Source organism: Artemia sp. Qi Xiang Cuo, chromosome 3, assembly GCF_049724085.1.
Source record: "Artemia sp. Qi Xiang Cuo chromosome 3, ASM4972408v1, whole genome shotgun sequence".
In the NCBI taxonomy this organism is placed as follows: Eukaryota; Metazoa; Arthropoda; class Branchiopoda; order Anostraca; family Artemiidae; genus Artemia; species Artemia sp. Qi Xiang Cuo.
The window spans coordinates 61,866,021-61,881,098 of NC_142796.1; the positions used below are offsets into that span (position 1 = coordinate 61,866,021).

Here is a 15,078-nt window from a genome sequence, read left to right on the forward strand (position 1 = left end):
AAAAGCAGCAAAGTATACCGGACGACAAGCACAGAAAAAAAAAACAAAAAAAAAACGCTGTGTATATTCTGATCGGAGACCCAGTCCCCTCCCCCTCCGAACATAAAATTCGAAGACACCTTGCCTCTATTCTTCCTTCAACATACAATTCGTTACAATTTCGATGGAACTTACTGTATAATGAGACAAACAGACTTGCTTGACAGTGATAGCCTCAGCTTTTGACGTCACATAATTGTGACGAAAGTTGCCCCATATAGATTTAGAGATCGACATGGTATGAAGAGTCAAAGAGCGTATACATTTTGGGAACACCCATGAAATGTCCTGTGTTAAAACCTTAGCTTGGTTCAACTGAAAGGTTAGTTTTCAGTGCAAATTCACAGCTAAAAACTATTTTTTTAAAGCAAGATGAAGCTTAATCACAGTTTTAAAAGAAGGCAATAGAAGTTTCTTGTTCGAATATATTGTTTTTATCTGCTTGTTTAAGATAAAAGGAGACTATATGAAAAATCAAAATTCACAGTTTCATAGAACTTATTACCTATTGTTTGAATTATCAAACCATAAGCAGCTAAAAAAGAAAGAAAACAATTAAATATCTGAAAGTAATTTAAAGGCCCTTATACAACCAATAAGTGTTTATAATCGTAAGCTTGATCGTAATAGAAGGACAAAATCTAAATTTAATAGGCAAACAAAATTAAAAATCTTATACAATCTGTTAACTAATGCATGTCACCAAAACACCATAAATAGCAGAGAAATAAAGAAAAGGTGAAATATGAGAAGGTGTTTCTATCCTCCAAAAGGATAGGACTAGAGATTAAAAATTCAAATATTCGTTCTTTTATATAATAGGCGTAAAGAAATATACAGATGAATCAGGCGCACTCTGTAAGTCGACAGGTCCCACGGTATAGGAAGAAGCACGGTATGCTGCTGGTGACACTGTTATTTCGCTTAAACAATAGAGTGAAAACCTTGTAAAAATATGGCCTCTAGCCCTGGTCCTTTTCATCAAGTGTGGCCCTTTGAATGCCTTGTATTTGTATTTTCATTTTCCTCTTTGTACTCTGCTCGTTTTTCCTCTTTGGGAATTTTTGTGGGAGATGGCCAAAGGTAGAACTTCAGCTCCAAATTGGATGGGACACAAGAGGGGATAGTGGGTTGGCTCCAGTTTTTAGTCGTCAGTTCTAAGTTTTAGGTGGCGACAAGTTTCTAATAGTAGTATTAGCAGTTTGAATGTTAAAATTTGAGCACACAGATACTTAAGTCCATCCCAATTAACTCCATCCCAATAATTTAAAAGAAAAAAGTCCATGATGATTGCTCTCATGTATTCTGTCAGATTGTCAACTAGTAAAAAATAGAGACATCCTCCATTCTTAGAACCTCCTAATCCATGGACGTCACACAAATAGCCGCTTTAACATTTTAATACCGATATGCTTTAACATTTATACCGATGTATATGGGAAATAAATACTGGTATCGAAATACTGTATCTTTAGAAAACTACTAACATGTACATCCCCATGTTAAAATGTACTAGAATCCAATACTTCCCAGTTTCTTCTTTTTCTTCATGTTTTGCTATTTTGATCCAATCTTATTCCTTAGGAGCAATCCACGTTTACTTTATAAATAATTTAAGCTATAAACGACGAATTTCAGAAAACTTTGTCAAAATGATCAGAGTTTAAAATCAGAGATTGCTAGTATTTTTTTTTATTTATTTCCTTATCTTCATACTATTTAACCTTAAAAGCCCCCCCCCTCCGGTCGAGGAATACGCTAATCTAATTTCTTAAAGAGTTGAATTTAAAACATAATTCTTGAAATGAAAATAAACAACAATACTAAACCTAAACGAGCAGAAATTATCTTACATAGGAAGGGCCTACCACTCCCTTGCAGCCCCCCTCTTCTTTAAGCAAGCATTTGAAAAGTGCTCTCCTGAAATAATTTTAGAGTACAAAACACAAGCAAGATGGTAAGTTCATGGGTTTCATCTCGATTGGTTTTCAAAACATTTGAACGAAAATATAATTGTTTACAGTAAATATAAGCTTCATTTTAGAAGCATTGTGATTTAAAAAGAAATATATATATTTTCATCGCATTACCCTTGCGTCAGACTATCATTCTAAAAACTGTATATTAAAAAATTAAACTTCAGCGTGGTGAGTGGGGGCTTAAGAATAGAGTGGTACCCCTCGTACAAATTTATGCTTATATTTATCCTGGCCTTGGATAATGCATTAAAAAAAAATATTTTTAATTTTTTTTTTTTTATCATACTCAAGATTATCCTAAACGAGAGGGAAAGGGGAAGAGGGCAAACGTTAACTGGATACATTCACTATTGGAAAAAAAAAACATACACCCATGGCTTCCTTCTTGAAAAAAAATACGAAATTCATTATATTTCCAGATTGAGGCTTAAAACCTGCATTATATAGCTTTTAGACGTATTGAATTCAATGGCAGATCGTTATCAAGACCACATATTTTTCTCCTTTTTCATCGAATTATGAAAATTTTCTTCCACTTTGTTTAACCAAGTTCTTACATTGTTTAACCTTTTAATTTCTACTGACAAGGTTCACTCTTTACTTTGCGTCTATTACAATGAATGGTTTGAAAGGCCACACTTGAATTAGAAATGAATTAAAGACTAAATTTTCGGCGTGTAGACATTACGAGTTGTTCCTAGTGGCAATACGCACTAAAATGACCCATAACCGAAAATTAAAATTTCATGCTGTGTTTTTTTTTATGCTTAGAGGATATATGCACAAGATTTTCATTGTCCAGAAAGGCTAGGGATTGTCATTTTAAATAAGGTATCAATAAGTTAGAAAAAATATTCGTGGATTCTGTAGAGCCATTTTGTGAGGATTTGGCATCCCAAGTACCGCTTTAGGAGGAACTGTACCCCGCAAGCTCATATTTCAAAGTGGGCACCAATACAAAAAAGTTAGTTTTTCTTATTCAGCACAAGCTATAGAAACAGGCTCCTGCGGAAATCAAATTTCATTTCAAAACCCAGATAATTTTTTTCGCCCAACGAAAAATGTTCTTACTATTCGCGAATATTCAGCTTGCTTCTATTTCAGATTTGATTTGAAAGTCATGTCTGTAGTGGTTAAAATCGTGTTTAAAATAATTAATTTAAAAAAAAAACTTTCCGAAAAAAAAGTTTTTCAAACAAAAGTAAAGGCAATATTCAGCTTAAGATTAGAAGAAATAGAAAGCTACAATAGCTCAAACTCGAAACGACCAGAAACTACTACTAAAATATGAATGAAACCCAAATCGAAAAAAAATTAAATAAACACTCATAGCAAACAAACATACAATAGGTACTAATATAAATGAACAAATAAATCTTAAAGCGAGTGAAACTTAAATTAAATATGCAAATCAGGCTTGAAATGAGCAAGAAATCACTACAAAACAAGAGTTTGGGTATTGCCTCATTCTCTCACTGTAAAAGTCTAAAACCTACTACGTCATTGGCGCTTCACTGAAAACTGTCTTGGAAATTACAAATAAAATCAAACTGAACATTTGATATATAATGATATTAATTTTTAAAAGATAATCAGTTCAAGATTTTATTTAACGGTAATTTTTATTTTCATTTTTAATGCTGTAATAACTGGAAGAAAAAATATTTGTAATATAATTTGTTTTCAGTAAAACGCCAATGACGCAGTAGTCTTTAGACTTTTACAGTTAGGGAAGGGGACAGTATCCAAACTCTTGTTTGTAGTAAAACTATATTTGTCTTGAAAAGCCTTGGAAAGAACTAATAAAAGCTAATAAAATGTTTGATATATAATGATATTAATTGCTGAAAGATCATCAGTTCAAAATTTAATTTTACTGTAATTCTTATGTTTATTTTAAACGTTGTAATAAGTACAAAAAAGACAGTATTTGCAGTATAATTTGTATTCAGTAATCCACCTATGACGCAGTAGGTCTTAGACTTTTACAGTGAGAGAAGGAGGCAATACCCAAACTCTTGTTTATAGCGATTTTTGTTCGTTTCAAGCTTGATTTGCATATTCAATTTAAGTTTCACTCGTTTTAAGATTCATTTATTCATTTATATTAGTACCTATTGTATGTTTGTTTATTTAATTTCTGTTCGTTTTGGGTTTCATTTATACTTCAATAGCAAAATATTTTTGTCCGTTTTAAGCTTGATTTGCATATTCATATTAAGCTTTACTCGTTTTAAGATTTAATTATTCATTTATATTTTTTTTTGCTATGATTGTTTATTTTAGTTCTGTTCGTTTTGAGTTTCATTTATTCTTTAGTAGTAATTTCTGGTCGTTTTGAGTTTGAGTTATTGTAGGTTTCTATTTCTTCTGATCTTAAGTTTAATATGGCCTTTACTTTTCTTTGAAAAAGATCTCTTTCGGAATTATTTTTTAAATTAATTTCTATTCGTTTTTATTTCCAAAGTTTCAAGATTTTCAGATTCCCCTTTTCATAATAATTTTATTCGAAAATATATTCCAAAATAAAAATATATGTGTCTGGAAAGAGTCTCGGCAAGAACTAGTAAAATAAAACTGAATATTTGATATAAAATTATATCAATTGCTGAAAGCTGCAATTTTCATTTTATTTTCAAAATTTCAATGTTGTAACAATTACAGAAGAAAATATTTGTAAAATAATTCGTTTTAGCAAAGCGCCAAATACGCACCACTTTATGTTTTTACCGTTAGGGAAACGGGAAGTAGCCAAACTCTTTTTTGTAGTGAAAACTATAAGCGTCTTGAAAATTTTTGGAAAGAGCTAATAACATTAAACTGAATTCCCATGATTTTTGGAATAAAATATCGTTAATAAGCTTTTCTTTGTGTGGGTAGAGAGGGGGGAGGGGGGGGGGGGGTCGAGCCATGGAGGGAGTGCCAGGGGTCAGCTCCCATGATTTTTTAGATAAAATATTGTTGATAGGTGTTTTTTTGGAGTGGGCTTGGGCCATGGAGGAAGGACCAGGGGTCAGCTTTTATGATTTTGGATAATGAATCGTTAATAAGGTTTTTTGCGGGGAGGGGAAGTCAGGCCATGGGGTCAACTACCATATCTTTGGAATAAAATGTCGTTAATAAGTTTTTTTATTTGTTTTTTTTTTGGCGGGGGTCGGATTATGGTTAGCTCCCATGATTTACCATTGATAAGTTTTTTAGGGGGGCAATGAGGAGGATCAGGCTAAGGAGGGAGAGGGGTCAGCTTCCATAAGTTTCGGAATAAAATACCGTTAGTAATCATTAATTATTAGTGAGGGTTGGGCTTATCTCATCTTTGAATCATTTTCAAAAACCTTGCAAAAAAACCTTATATGCCCCCAGGGCAGAATTTACAACACTTGCTCCCGGCTCTTGGGGATTGTGTCGGCCTCGGGTTTCTGTTATCTGATTTTGAACTTATTTAAAACAAATAGCTATGTAAAAAATTTGATCGGATGGATTTGGAAAAAAAGAGGGCAGGAAGGGGGGGGCTAGTTGCCCTCCAGTCCCTTTCGACTCTTAAAAATGGAATTAGAACTTTCAATTTCCAATCATACGAGTCCCCTCGGACATCTATAGGACCATCCCTCCATAAAAACCTTATTTGCCCCCGGGTATCATTTACAACACTTGCCCCCGGGTTCTGAGGGGTTATGCAAACCTGGGAGTTTTTGTTATATGATCTTTGGTCTATTTTGAACAAAATGAATATCTCAAAAATTTTACCAGATGTATTTGGGGAAAAAGAGCCTGAGCGCTGGTTGCCATCTGATCACTTTTGAATCTTAAAAAGGGAACTGAAACTTTTAATTTCTAATCATTTGAGTCCCTTCGATGTTTATAAGATCACCTCTTATATAAAACTCTAATATATTCCCGGGGCATGAGATACAACCCTTCCCCGGGCTCTGGGGGGTTATGTTGACCCCGAAGTTTTTGTTATCTGACCGTTGGACTATTTCAAATTCAAACAAAATGGCTATCTAAAAATTTTGATCGGATATATTTGGAGAAAAGAGAGAGGTTGGGAGGAGGGGTATATGCCCTCCGATCACTTTTGACTCAAAGGAACGATAACTTTGAATTTTAAACCAAATGAGCCCCCTCTGAAGTTAATACGACCATCCCTTCCATAAAAATCTTATATGCCCCCGGGGCATAACTTACAACACCTGCAACTGTGCTCTGAGGGGTTGTGTCAACCCCAGAGTTTTTGTTATCTGATTTGAACTATTTTTAGCAAAATGGCTATCTCAATTTTTTTATCGGATGCTTTTGGGGAAAAAAGGGCGTGGGGGGGATAACTGCAGTCCAATGTCTTTTGATTCTTAAAAAGTTAACTAGAACTTTCAATTTCCAATCAAATGAGCCACTCTGAAGTTTATACGAGTACTTCTTCCATAAGAACCATATATGTCACCAGGGCATAACTTACAACACCTGCCCTCCGGGCTCTGGAGGGTTGACTTCGAAGTTTCTGATATCTAATCTTTGAACTATTCTTAACAAAATGGCTATCTCAAATTTTTTATCAGATGCATTTGGGAAAAAAAGGCATGGGGGGCTAGTTGCCGTCCGATCACTTTTGACTCTTAAAAAGGGTCCTAAAACTTGTAATTTCCAATTGAATGAGCCCCTCCGAAGTTTATACGACCTCCCTTCCATATGAAGTGCCTCTGGAAAAAAATAAAATAAAACATTGGAGCCTTATGACCTTTACTATATGTAACACTATAGCGTTACCTCTGATAAAAGCTTACTGTTTATGCCAGAAATATACTATTGCCATTCTTTTTTAATAGGATAAGGAGTTTCTTTTTTCTTTTTTTTATAGCAATTCTCTTGAAAGAGCCTAGAACACTGTGCATTCAACGTGGGATACCAGCCGCAACTCGCATCACAAAATCGTTTGATAGTTGTCGCTTGACAAATTTACCATCTTCTCTTGAAGCTTCTACTTACCACTTCATTTTGGGCAATGAAAAAACTATTAACTTCATTTTTTAAAATTCAGTTAAATTGTCCAAGCAAAGAAACTACCAAAATTTTTGTTAGTTCCTACGCATTTTTGAACTATAGAAAAAAAAACTATTGGAAATACCAAAACATACAATATAAAAGAACTATATTCCACAGACACAAGACATCATAAAATAAAAAATAGACACATTACTTTTTATCCAATTCATAGATTAAAAACCTGTACTTACTTTATATTGGTGATAACATCCTATACAAAGGCGCATAAGTATAGGAAAAAATTACTGTTTACAAAATTATAACTAGAACATAAAAAAAAACAAAAAACAAATACAACTCCTAAATATTATTGGACACCAATCCTGGTGAGATCAAACAAGGGATGGGGGGAGGGGTATTATTAGAATAATTTCGGTAAAGTTCTTAACTCTATCAAATAGTATTCCTTTATTGGCTTAAAAACGCTGTTACTCAAAGAGCAGATCATTGACGCATTACAAACCATTGGTTCATGTAAACAATCACTCTCAGGACTAACTTCCCACAATATTTTATAGATAACTATTTAGCTGAATTTTGAAAGTTTCATTTGACATCAATCCTGGTGAGATCAAACAAGGCATGGGGGGAGGGGATTATTAGAATAATTTCAGTAAAGCTCTTAAATCTATCAAATACTATTCCTTTATTGACTTAAAAACGCTGTTTTTCAAATAGCAGATCATTGACGCATTACAAACCATTGGTTCATGTAAACAATCACTCTCAGGACTAACTTCCCACAATATTTTATATATAACTATTTAACCGAATTTTGAAAGTTTCATTCACATGCTTCTAATACTTTCTTTAAAATTTCAAGAAAAATTTGTCCGGAAACTCACCGTTTCGAAATAAAAATACAAATATGACCTAATACTAAAAGAATAAGAGGCATCTTGTTTTCTAAAGCTTTTTTTAAGCATCTTTTTAACTCTTAAATCTTCAGATTCAAAGCCAATTTTGCTAATATATACCCCCAATCAAATGAAAATACCATCTTTTGCTAACCTTTTCTTCCTCAATGTAAGATGCAATTAATAGCTGCTAGTTAGATAGGTTACTATGTCAAGACAAATGGTTTGCTTCACGTTTTTTGCACTACATTTTTGAATTTTATAAATTAAAGATTATATTTTTAAGGATTGATCTGATTCGACATAACCTAGCCAATTTCATGTCACTGTCAAGAGCAAGCACATAAACAAGGCCTGTCACCGGGAATACAATATTATTCTAAAATCCACTTTCGAAAAGTCCAAGATTTAAAAAAAAATCTCGAGATGTAAAATTATAATTATAATATATAATATAAGAATACTACATTACAAAAATAAAATTATAATAATATAAAATGTTTCAGAAAACTCAAGGGTCATATACAAATATATAGCCTTTGGTATATGCATACTTAAAATGCTTTTTGAAGGCAACTTTATCCCATGATCAGGACTTAAAATGGCAGAACTATAAACAAAATTAATTCGAGGGGCTTACGTTCATATATATATATATATATATATATATAGGTGCGGATCCAGGTATTTTTTTCGTGGGGGGGGGGGTTACTATATTTTTGACTTTTTCGTGGGGGGGGGGGTGTTACGTATATTTTCGTACTCATATTTATAGACTCGGTATAAAAATTTCGGGGGCGGGGGGGGGGGTTACAAACCGGGTAACCCCTCCGGGGATACGGCGCTTGACTAATTTTCGACTCATTTCGACTCGGTCATATATATATGGGTGGGTGAGTATCATATCGGGTATACTACCCTGGATACGGCCTATATATATATATATATATATATATATATATATATATATATATATATATATATATATATATATATATATATATATATATATATATATATATATATATAAGGCAAACCTGTAATAGACCATGCAGTTGGAAAATACAAAGTACAGAAATGTGGGAAACTATATGCTAATTTCATTTTTAAATGATATTTAAACTTTCATCTGAAACACGCCATCCATAAATGCTTTTTGTAGGATTTCTACTTTCAACGAGTATCTTTATGCCATTTGCACCATGTCTGCAGTCCTGAAGACAGAACTTGGAAGACAGATCTTTCTTCACTGGTTAAGATTTTCATTTGCAGTTATTGATGAACCAACAAATTTAATCATTTTCAGGGAAAAGAGCGAAATTTAAAACAAGGAGTATACTCCGACACCCGGTCATAATAACAATAGTAGAACAATCTAAAGGGTATACAAATATAAGGGAAATACAATCTATAAAGGAAAACAGTAGCTATTCCTCAACTGTACAACATTTTAGAAAATTAAGATATTTCTACAAGGGACGGAGTATATCCTAGAGGGGGGAAGAGGTACATTAAAGACTACGATAAATTTCATTTTAAACATCCACTGTCCAAGTTTTCAACGAAAAGAGGAAAAAAATGTTATAAAATACAAACACAACAGCAAGTAAGACCCTTTTTTCTTGGCTTTTTCAGAAGCTGTGTTACAACTTAAAAAAAAGAAAAAATCTTTTTACAAATCCAGTGCCCTTAAAATGACATATCAAATTACTGCACAAGGTCAGCAAGTCGGGTGCTATTTATTCCACTCAAAATACCTTATGAATAACGCAATGAGGCAACTACGCAGGATGAGGAGGGGGCCAACAAAATCTAAAATTTTTTAGCAGGGTTTCAGAAATCGTTAATATAATTTTCCCTCTGTTTTCATTTTGGCTTCTTAAATAGATTATATATTTCCCCAGTTTTTTTTTTGTTTTTTTTTTACCTCTATTCAATCCTTTTTCCAAAAAAAGCCCTATGTGTGTGTTTAAGCTGAATATCTTTCTTGTTTGCATTAATTTGTCTTTTCATCCTATTTCTTACCTATCGTTTCTTTTTAAATAAAACAAAATATGAGGGCACAGTACATATTTAATAAGTAAATTTTCCCTCTTTTTTTTTAAATACGATTCTGTCTATTACAATAACACTTTATTATTATGAACATTAAGAAATATAGGGCAAAAAAAGAAATAGTACTAAAAGAAAGAAAGAAAAACAAAGAAATACAGTAGAATAATCTATAAAAGGAAAAAAAAGAATTTCCCATCACATGATCTTACTACCGATTAATGAGACTATAGCGGAGATATGAAAACTTCCACAAGCTTAAACCTAGCAGGCACATTAGACTCCCTTTTTAGCTAATTTATTATTAAAAATATACAAAAATAAACAGCAAAGATATCCAGCTCCACATTGGTACCTGGAGAGATCCGGTGAAGAACAGAAGATGTGTAAAAGCACAGGATGGCTTGCCTCCAACCCCAAATTGCGCTTCCTGGCTGATGGGCCGAGAAACGGAGATCAACACCCCCGGTTGGGACTATAAAATTCAGTGCTGTATCGTTTATCTTCTGTTTTTGAATCAGCTCGAGATCTTATATCTTTCGACATAAAAAGTTTAAAAAAAATGATTAAACTTCTCAGGCAGTTTTCTTTTTTTAGAAATCTTCATTCATTCTACTATGTTCAGTGGTCTAAGGACTTTGAAAAGTATATCATTAAAGTCCTCTGTTCACTGTCCTATTAGTAGGAAAATTAAAATTAAAAAATTAAAAAGAATTTAAATTTGACAGAGGTCAGGGAGCAAAAATCTGAGCAGAATGATTTAAGATCAGGGAATTAAGGTCTAAGCAGCAAAAAAAAAAAAAAAAAAAAAAATATATATAATAAATACAGACTTTTCACACGGGCTGTGATGCTCTATATAAGATTTGTTTTGAACTTGCAAATGTCATTTAAATGAGTTTGAATATTTGTCATTTGAAAAGTATGGTAAACTAATAAGATAGTAAAGTTGGTATTTTCATTGAAAAATGTTTTTTTTTGTGTTTTTATTGAAAAAATCCCCCCCCCCCAAAAAGCTAAACTCGGGCCAAGTTTAGCTACAAAGTACAATTTCATAAACTTACGCCACAGTTGTTACGCCACAGCAAAACTATAAGGTTAATTATAAAATTACAACACATTTTTTTTTCTTGTTTCCGTTGCTGTTTTTTTTCTGCTGTGCATTGGTCCAAGAATAAAAGCTACGTCTGCAAAAATAAGCCTATCTTTTCACAATATAAGGTTGGATTCAAATAGACTTCGGCCTTTAATTAAAATCTGCATTTCGATAAATGCAAAACAGGCTCGTTTCAAACTTTCTATTTTTGATGGGTTACCCTGCGCTATCAACAACACGCTATTATTTTCATTTCCTATCAAGCCTAGACCAAAATTTTCCCAAAAATTTGCTATTTTTTACCCTAAGAATAAAAAGAATCCAATCTTTCTAAAAAGTTTCCAAAATTTGCAAAACCAAATAGTTTTCGTCTCCTACGGGTTTCCAATATTCCTAATGGTCGACCTATTTTTCCACCATCGTCTTTGGATACACAGCATTTATTATTAATTCTTACCAAAAAGAGAAAAACCTTAGTCTTACAACTTAAAATAATTGAATTTTTTTTCAAAATGAAGAATTAACTTCTCTGTCACTATTAGTTGTAAAATACAACTTATGTTAAATAAATTTTGCTATTATTAACAACAATGAGAAAAGAGGAGGAACAATGCAAGTAATTCAGCCAATGACAGAGCAGACTTATTGCTTCCTATTTTTGACCCGCTAATTATAAATCCACCCAAAGAATATGGGTAAAAGATTGGCAATCATTATGGTGAAAAAGCATTTGATTATTTAAATTTTTGTAGATAGAGGCGCAAGCCTGTTTTCGCATTACATTATTATTATTAAATTATAAGAGTGGAAACTGGCGCTATTGTCGACAAAAAAACTAGGCTTTGGCGAAAGTATGTATTTTATAAGTGTAATAATAAGAATAATTTATTTAATTAGTGTAATATTGGTAAAATTGGGGTATCAATAAGTATCGGATCTCAGTTCCTGACAAACAAATAATTACACAGCTTGAAAAAATGTCAAGTGACGTCATATGTTAGATGGTATTGATAATCTTTCTTGGTCAATACTAGCACCAGTTTTCCCTCTTGTAAAGTTACCCATTCTTTTTGGGTCCACCGATAACCATGTCAGGAAAATGAGTGGAATGTTATAACTAAGCCCGCCAATGAAGGTGACAACATCTAAGGCGAAGTTAACTACAAATTAAAATTGATCTATAGTCATCTATTGACTATAAATTAAAATTGATCTTAACATTCGTGCTTAAAGATATTGCTCGTACTTGTAGCGATAAAAAAAATCAATATGTTTATCCTATTAAAACGGAAAAACATCAGGCAGTTAAGCAAGTGGAACTTCATTTCAATTTTTATTTTTAAAAAAAGCGCGCTTCATTTTCGTTCTTTGACTAGCCTAAAGGTTTTAAATTACAATATAAATTAATATCGTTTACTTCCCACCTCGTATCTTCTTCTTTCTTTATCATGTTTCTTCTTCTTTCTCTTCTCTCTTCTCTCATCATCGGATCTGAAATGAGGATGAGTTAAAGTACAAGAGTGAAAAGGACACGAAGGAATATCATTTTATTGAAAAATAGGTGGCAACCAAGATTTTCCTTATATTAGCAGACACTAAATGAAGATGAAATTAGATTAGGAAAGCCAGGGTAAGTTAGGTTTCCCAGAGATAATATGCACAATAAAGAAATTACTGCAAACTTTGGACTATGAAGACGCAAGGGAATAGTTTAGAATCTTATTTGCCTACGAGGGTCTTCAATCCCTAGAAGAACAGAAAGACAAGGCTGCCAACCCATATTAGAACATGGGAAGGTATAATGATATAATGATAACAGTGGTCAAGTATGGTTGGAAAAGGTGGGCACTCCAAAAGACTGAGGAGAATTTGCTAGACGTTTTCCAGAGATATAGTTTACGGATTGTTTTGGACACCCGTCTGACTGACTGTATTTCAAACAGTGAGCTGTACAAAAATATGGTTCTATACAGCTTTCTAGATGCATAATGAGGGGAAGTTGAGGAGGCTAGGACATGTGGTGCAGATAAAAGATTACAGATTTTCAAAGATCGTCCTTGTCGTCCAAACGAAAAGCAGGTCGTCTCCGAATGAGATGGGAGGATGTTAACAGGAAAGATTTAAGGGAAATAGAGTCTTCTTGGGAGGATGTAAAGAGGGAGGCTTTGAATATATTGGTATGGAGGAGCAGCGTGCGTATAAGTGTTGGCCTCCGGCGGCTTCGTTGTGCAATGAATTGTTATTAATAGTAGCAGTAGCGATAATAATGATAAAAAATCCGACAAATTTCCGTATTGATGAAAAAAGATAATGTGAGAAAAAAATTTGCCAGTTCATTCCATATTGCATAGAGCAAAACATAGACAAAGTAATCTTTTTTCTTTGAACGGTCATATAACTATAGTCAATCTGAAACTCGTCAGCAACCCAAAAATTATGTAAGATTCATATGAATTTGGTTGAAATTTAGCACATCTACAAACAATTTGCCTATTTTGCTTTTTTTTAACTTTGAAGGTCATTGTTCAATTTTTTTTTTTGTCTTGTGCATAAATTTGAACATAACAACGTTTGAATTACCACAGCGGAGTTTTGATTTGATTAATGCCCCCAACTCAATAAAATTAAATACATCTACAGAATAATACTTAAACACAGGGGACTGGGCGCCATCGGGAGAGGGGGCAGGAAGCATTGCCCACTTGGGAAGCAAGAAGAAGTTTACAAAAAAATATATCGAAAGAGCGAAATAACAGGTACCTCTATTTAAATCTTGTTAAAAAAAAGATCCAGGGTAGCACTTGCCCTCACCCTTGGGACAATTTCCTGGAGTTGTTTAAAAAAAAGTATAATAAACTGGATTTACCGTTTACAACAAGCGCACTAAAAAAACACACCGAAAGTTCAGATGACAAAAATATACATGGAAATTGCTTAAAATATACTAGGCAATAACTTTCCAAGCAAACTTTCTTTTGTATTAAAGCAAGCAGTAGAGCAAGTTGATTGGAACTAATAAATTGGAGATATCAATTCCTCAAAATCTGATAGTTTAATACAACTATTTTTTTTACCCTTAAAATACCAAAGAAAATTTTGTCTGGAAAGTGATTGTCTACACTAGCATAATTTGGTATCTACTGTTTTGAATTTATAAATTATCCAACCTTTAAAATAATGGAAGAAAATGTCGTATTCAGGCAAGTATACAGAAGCTTTCACAAGTATACACAAGTATACAGAGGCTTTCACGTCTCAAGTTAGGTTGCCTGAGTAGCTAAAGCCCTTACATTACTGGGCTCCAAATGCTAGAAAAATTACATTAGGAAAATCAATACAAGTTGATATTTTCCGTGAGTGACAAGTAGGTTATAGTTTCAAAAATAATCACAATTTCATAAAAAAATGTGGATTCCCTTTTAGTTTCCAGCTATTAAATTGAAAGCCACAAAAACACATCTATTCTGAGAAAATGTGGATTTTTTTTCTATAAACTTCATTATCATTATTATGAAAAATAAAGAAAAGAATTCGAATATATCCCTTTTAGCCATTGGGGAATTGAGAAATCTACAGAGTCATTTTTTTATGTTTGTTCAGTTCCATTCGTTTTATGTGTAACTGGACTATTTATTTTCATGTCTGTTCCTTTTAACTTCACTAAATCATTCAGAGTAATTTCTGTTAGTTTAAATTTTGATGTGACACTTCAGTTTATTTTCTGCTTGTTTTATGTTAAATTTATTTATTCCAAACCATTGTGTTGCAGAAGCAACACTGTCTTTTTTTTCTGTTTCCCTCTGCTGCTGATTTCAGTTCATTACGGAAAAGTAGTAGGGGTCCAACCTCTGGGTTTTATTTCCTCGGTCTAACCTCTATGGAGTTTATACTTCACGTTTATATGATATTAGATTTTGGAAAACTGCACATAATTCTTGCCTAGGACCAAAAAAGATGGTCAGCGATTGTTTTTGAGCCAAAAAAATGAAACAGTGTGCGAGCTGAAGTATAGTTT

At 33.0% G+C, this 15,078-nt stretch overlaps 1 protein-coding gene across 2 annotated transcripts in view; it reads right to left on the reverse strand.

The window, feature by feature from the left end:
- The window catches only part of LOC148954377 (uncharacterized), a 72,320-nt gene that overhangs the window by 16,155 nt on the left and 41,087 nt on the right, over window positions 1–15,078 (reverse strand). For both annotated transcript variants that reach the window (XM_089086345.1, XM_089086344.1), the window contains one exon: window positions 12,488–12,554. In XM_089086345.1, coding sequence (XP_088942471.1) covers window positions 12,488–12,554 — 67 coding nt within the window. The remainder of the gene's footprint in view (window positions 1–12,487; window positions 12,555–15,078) is intronic.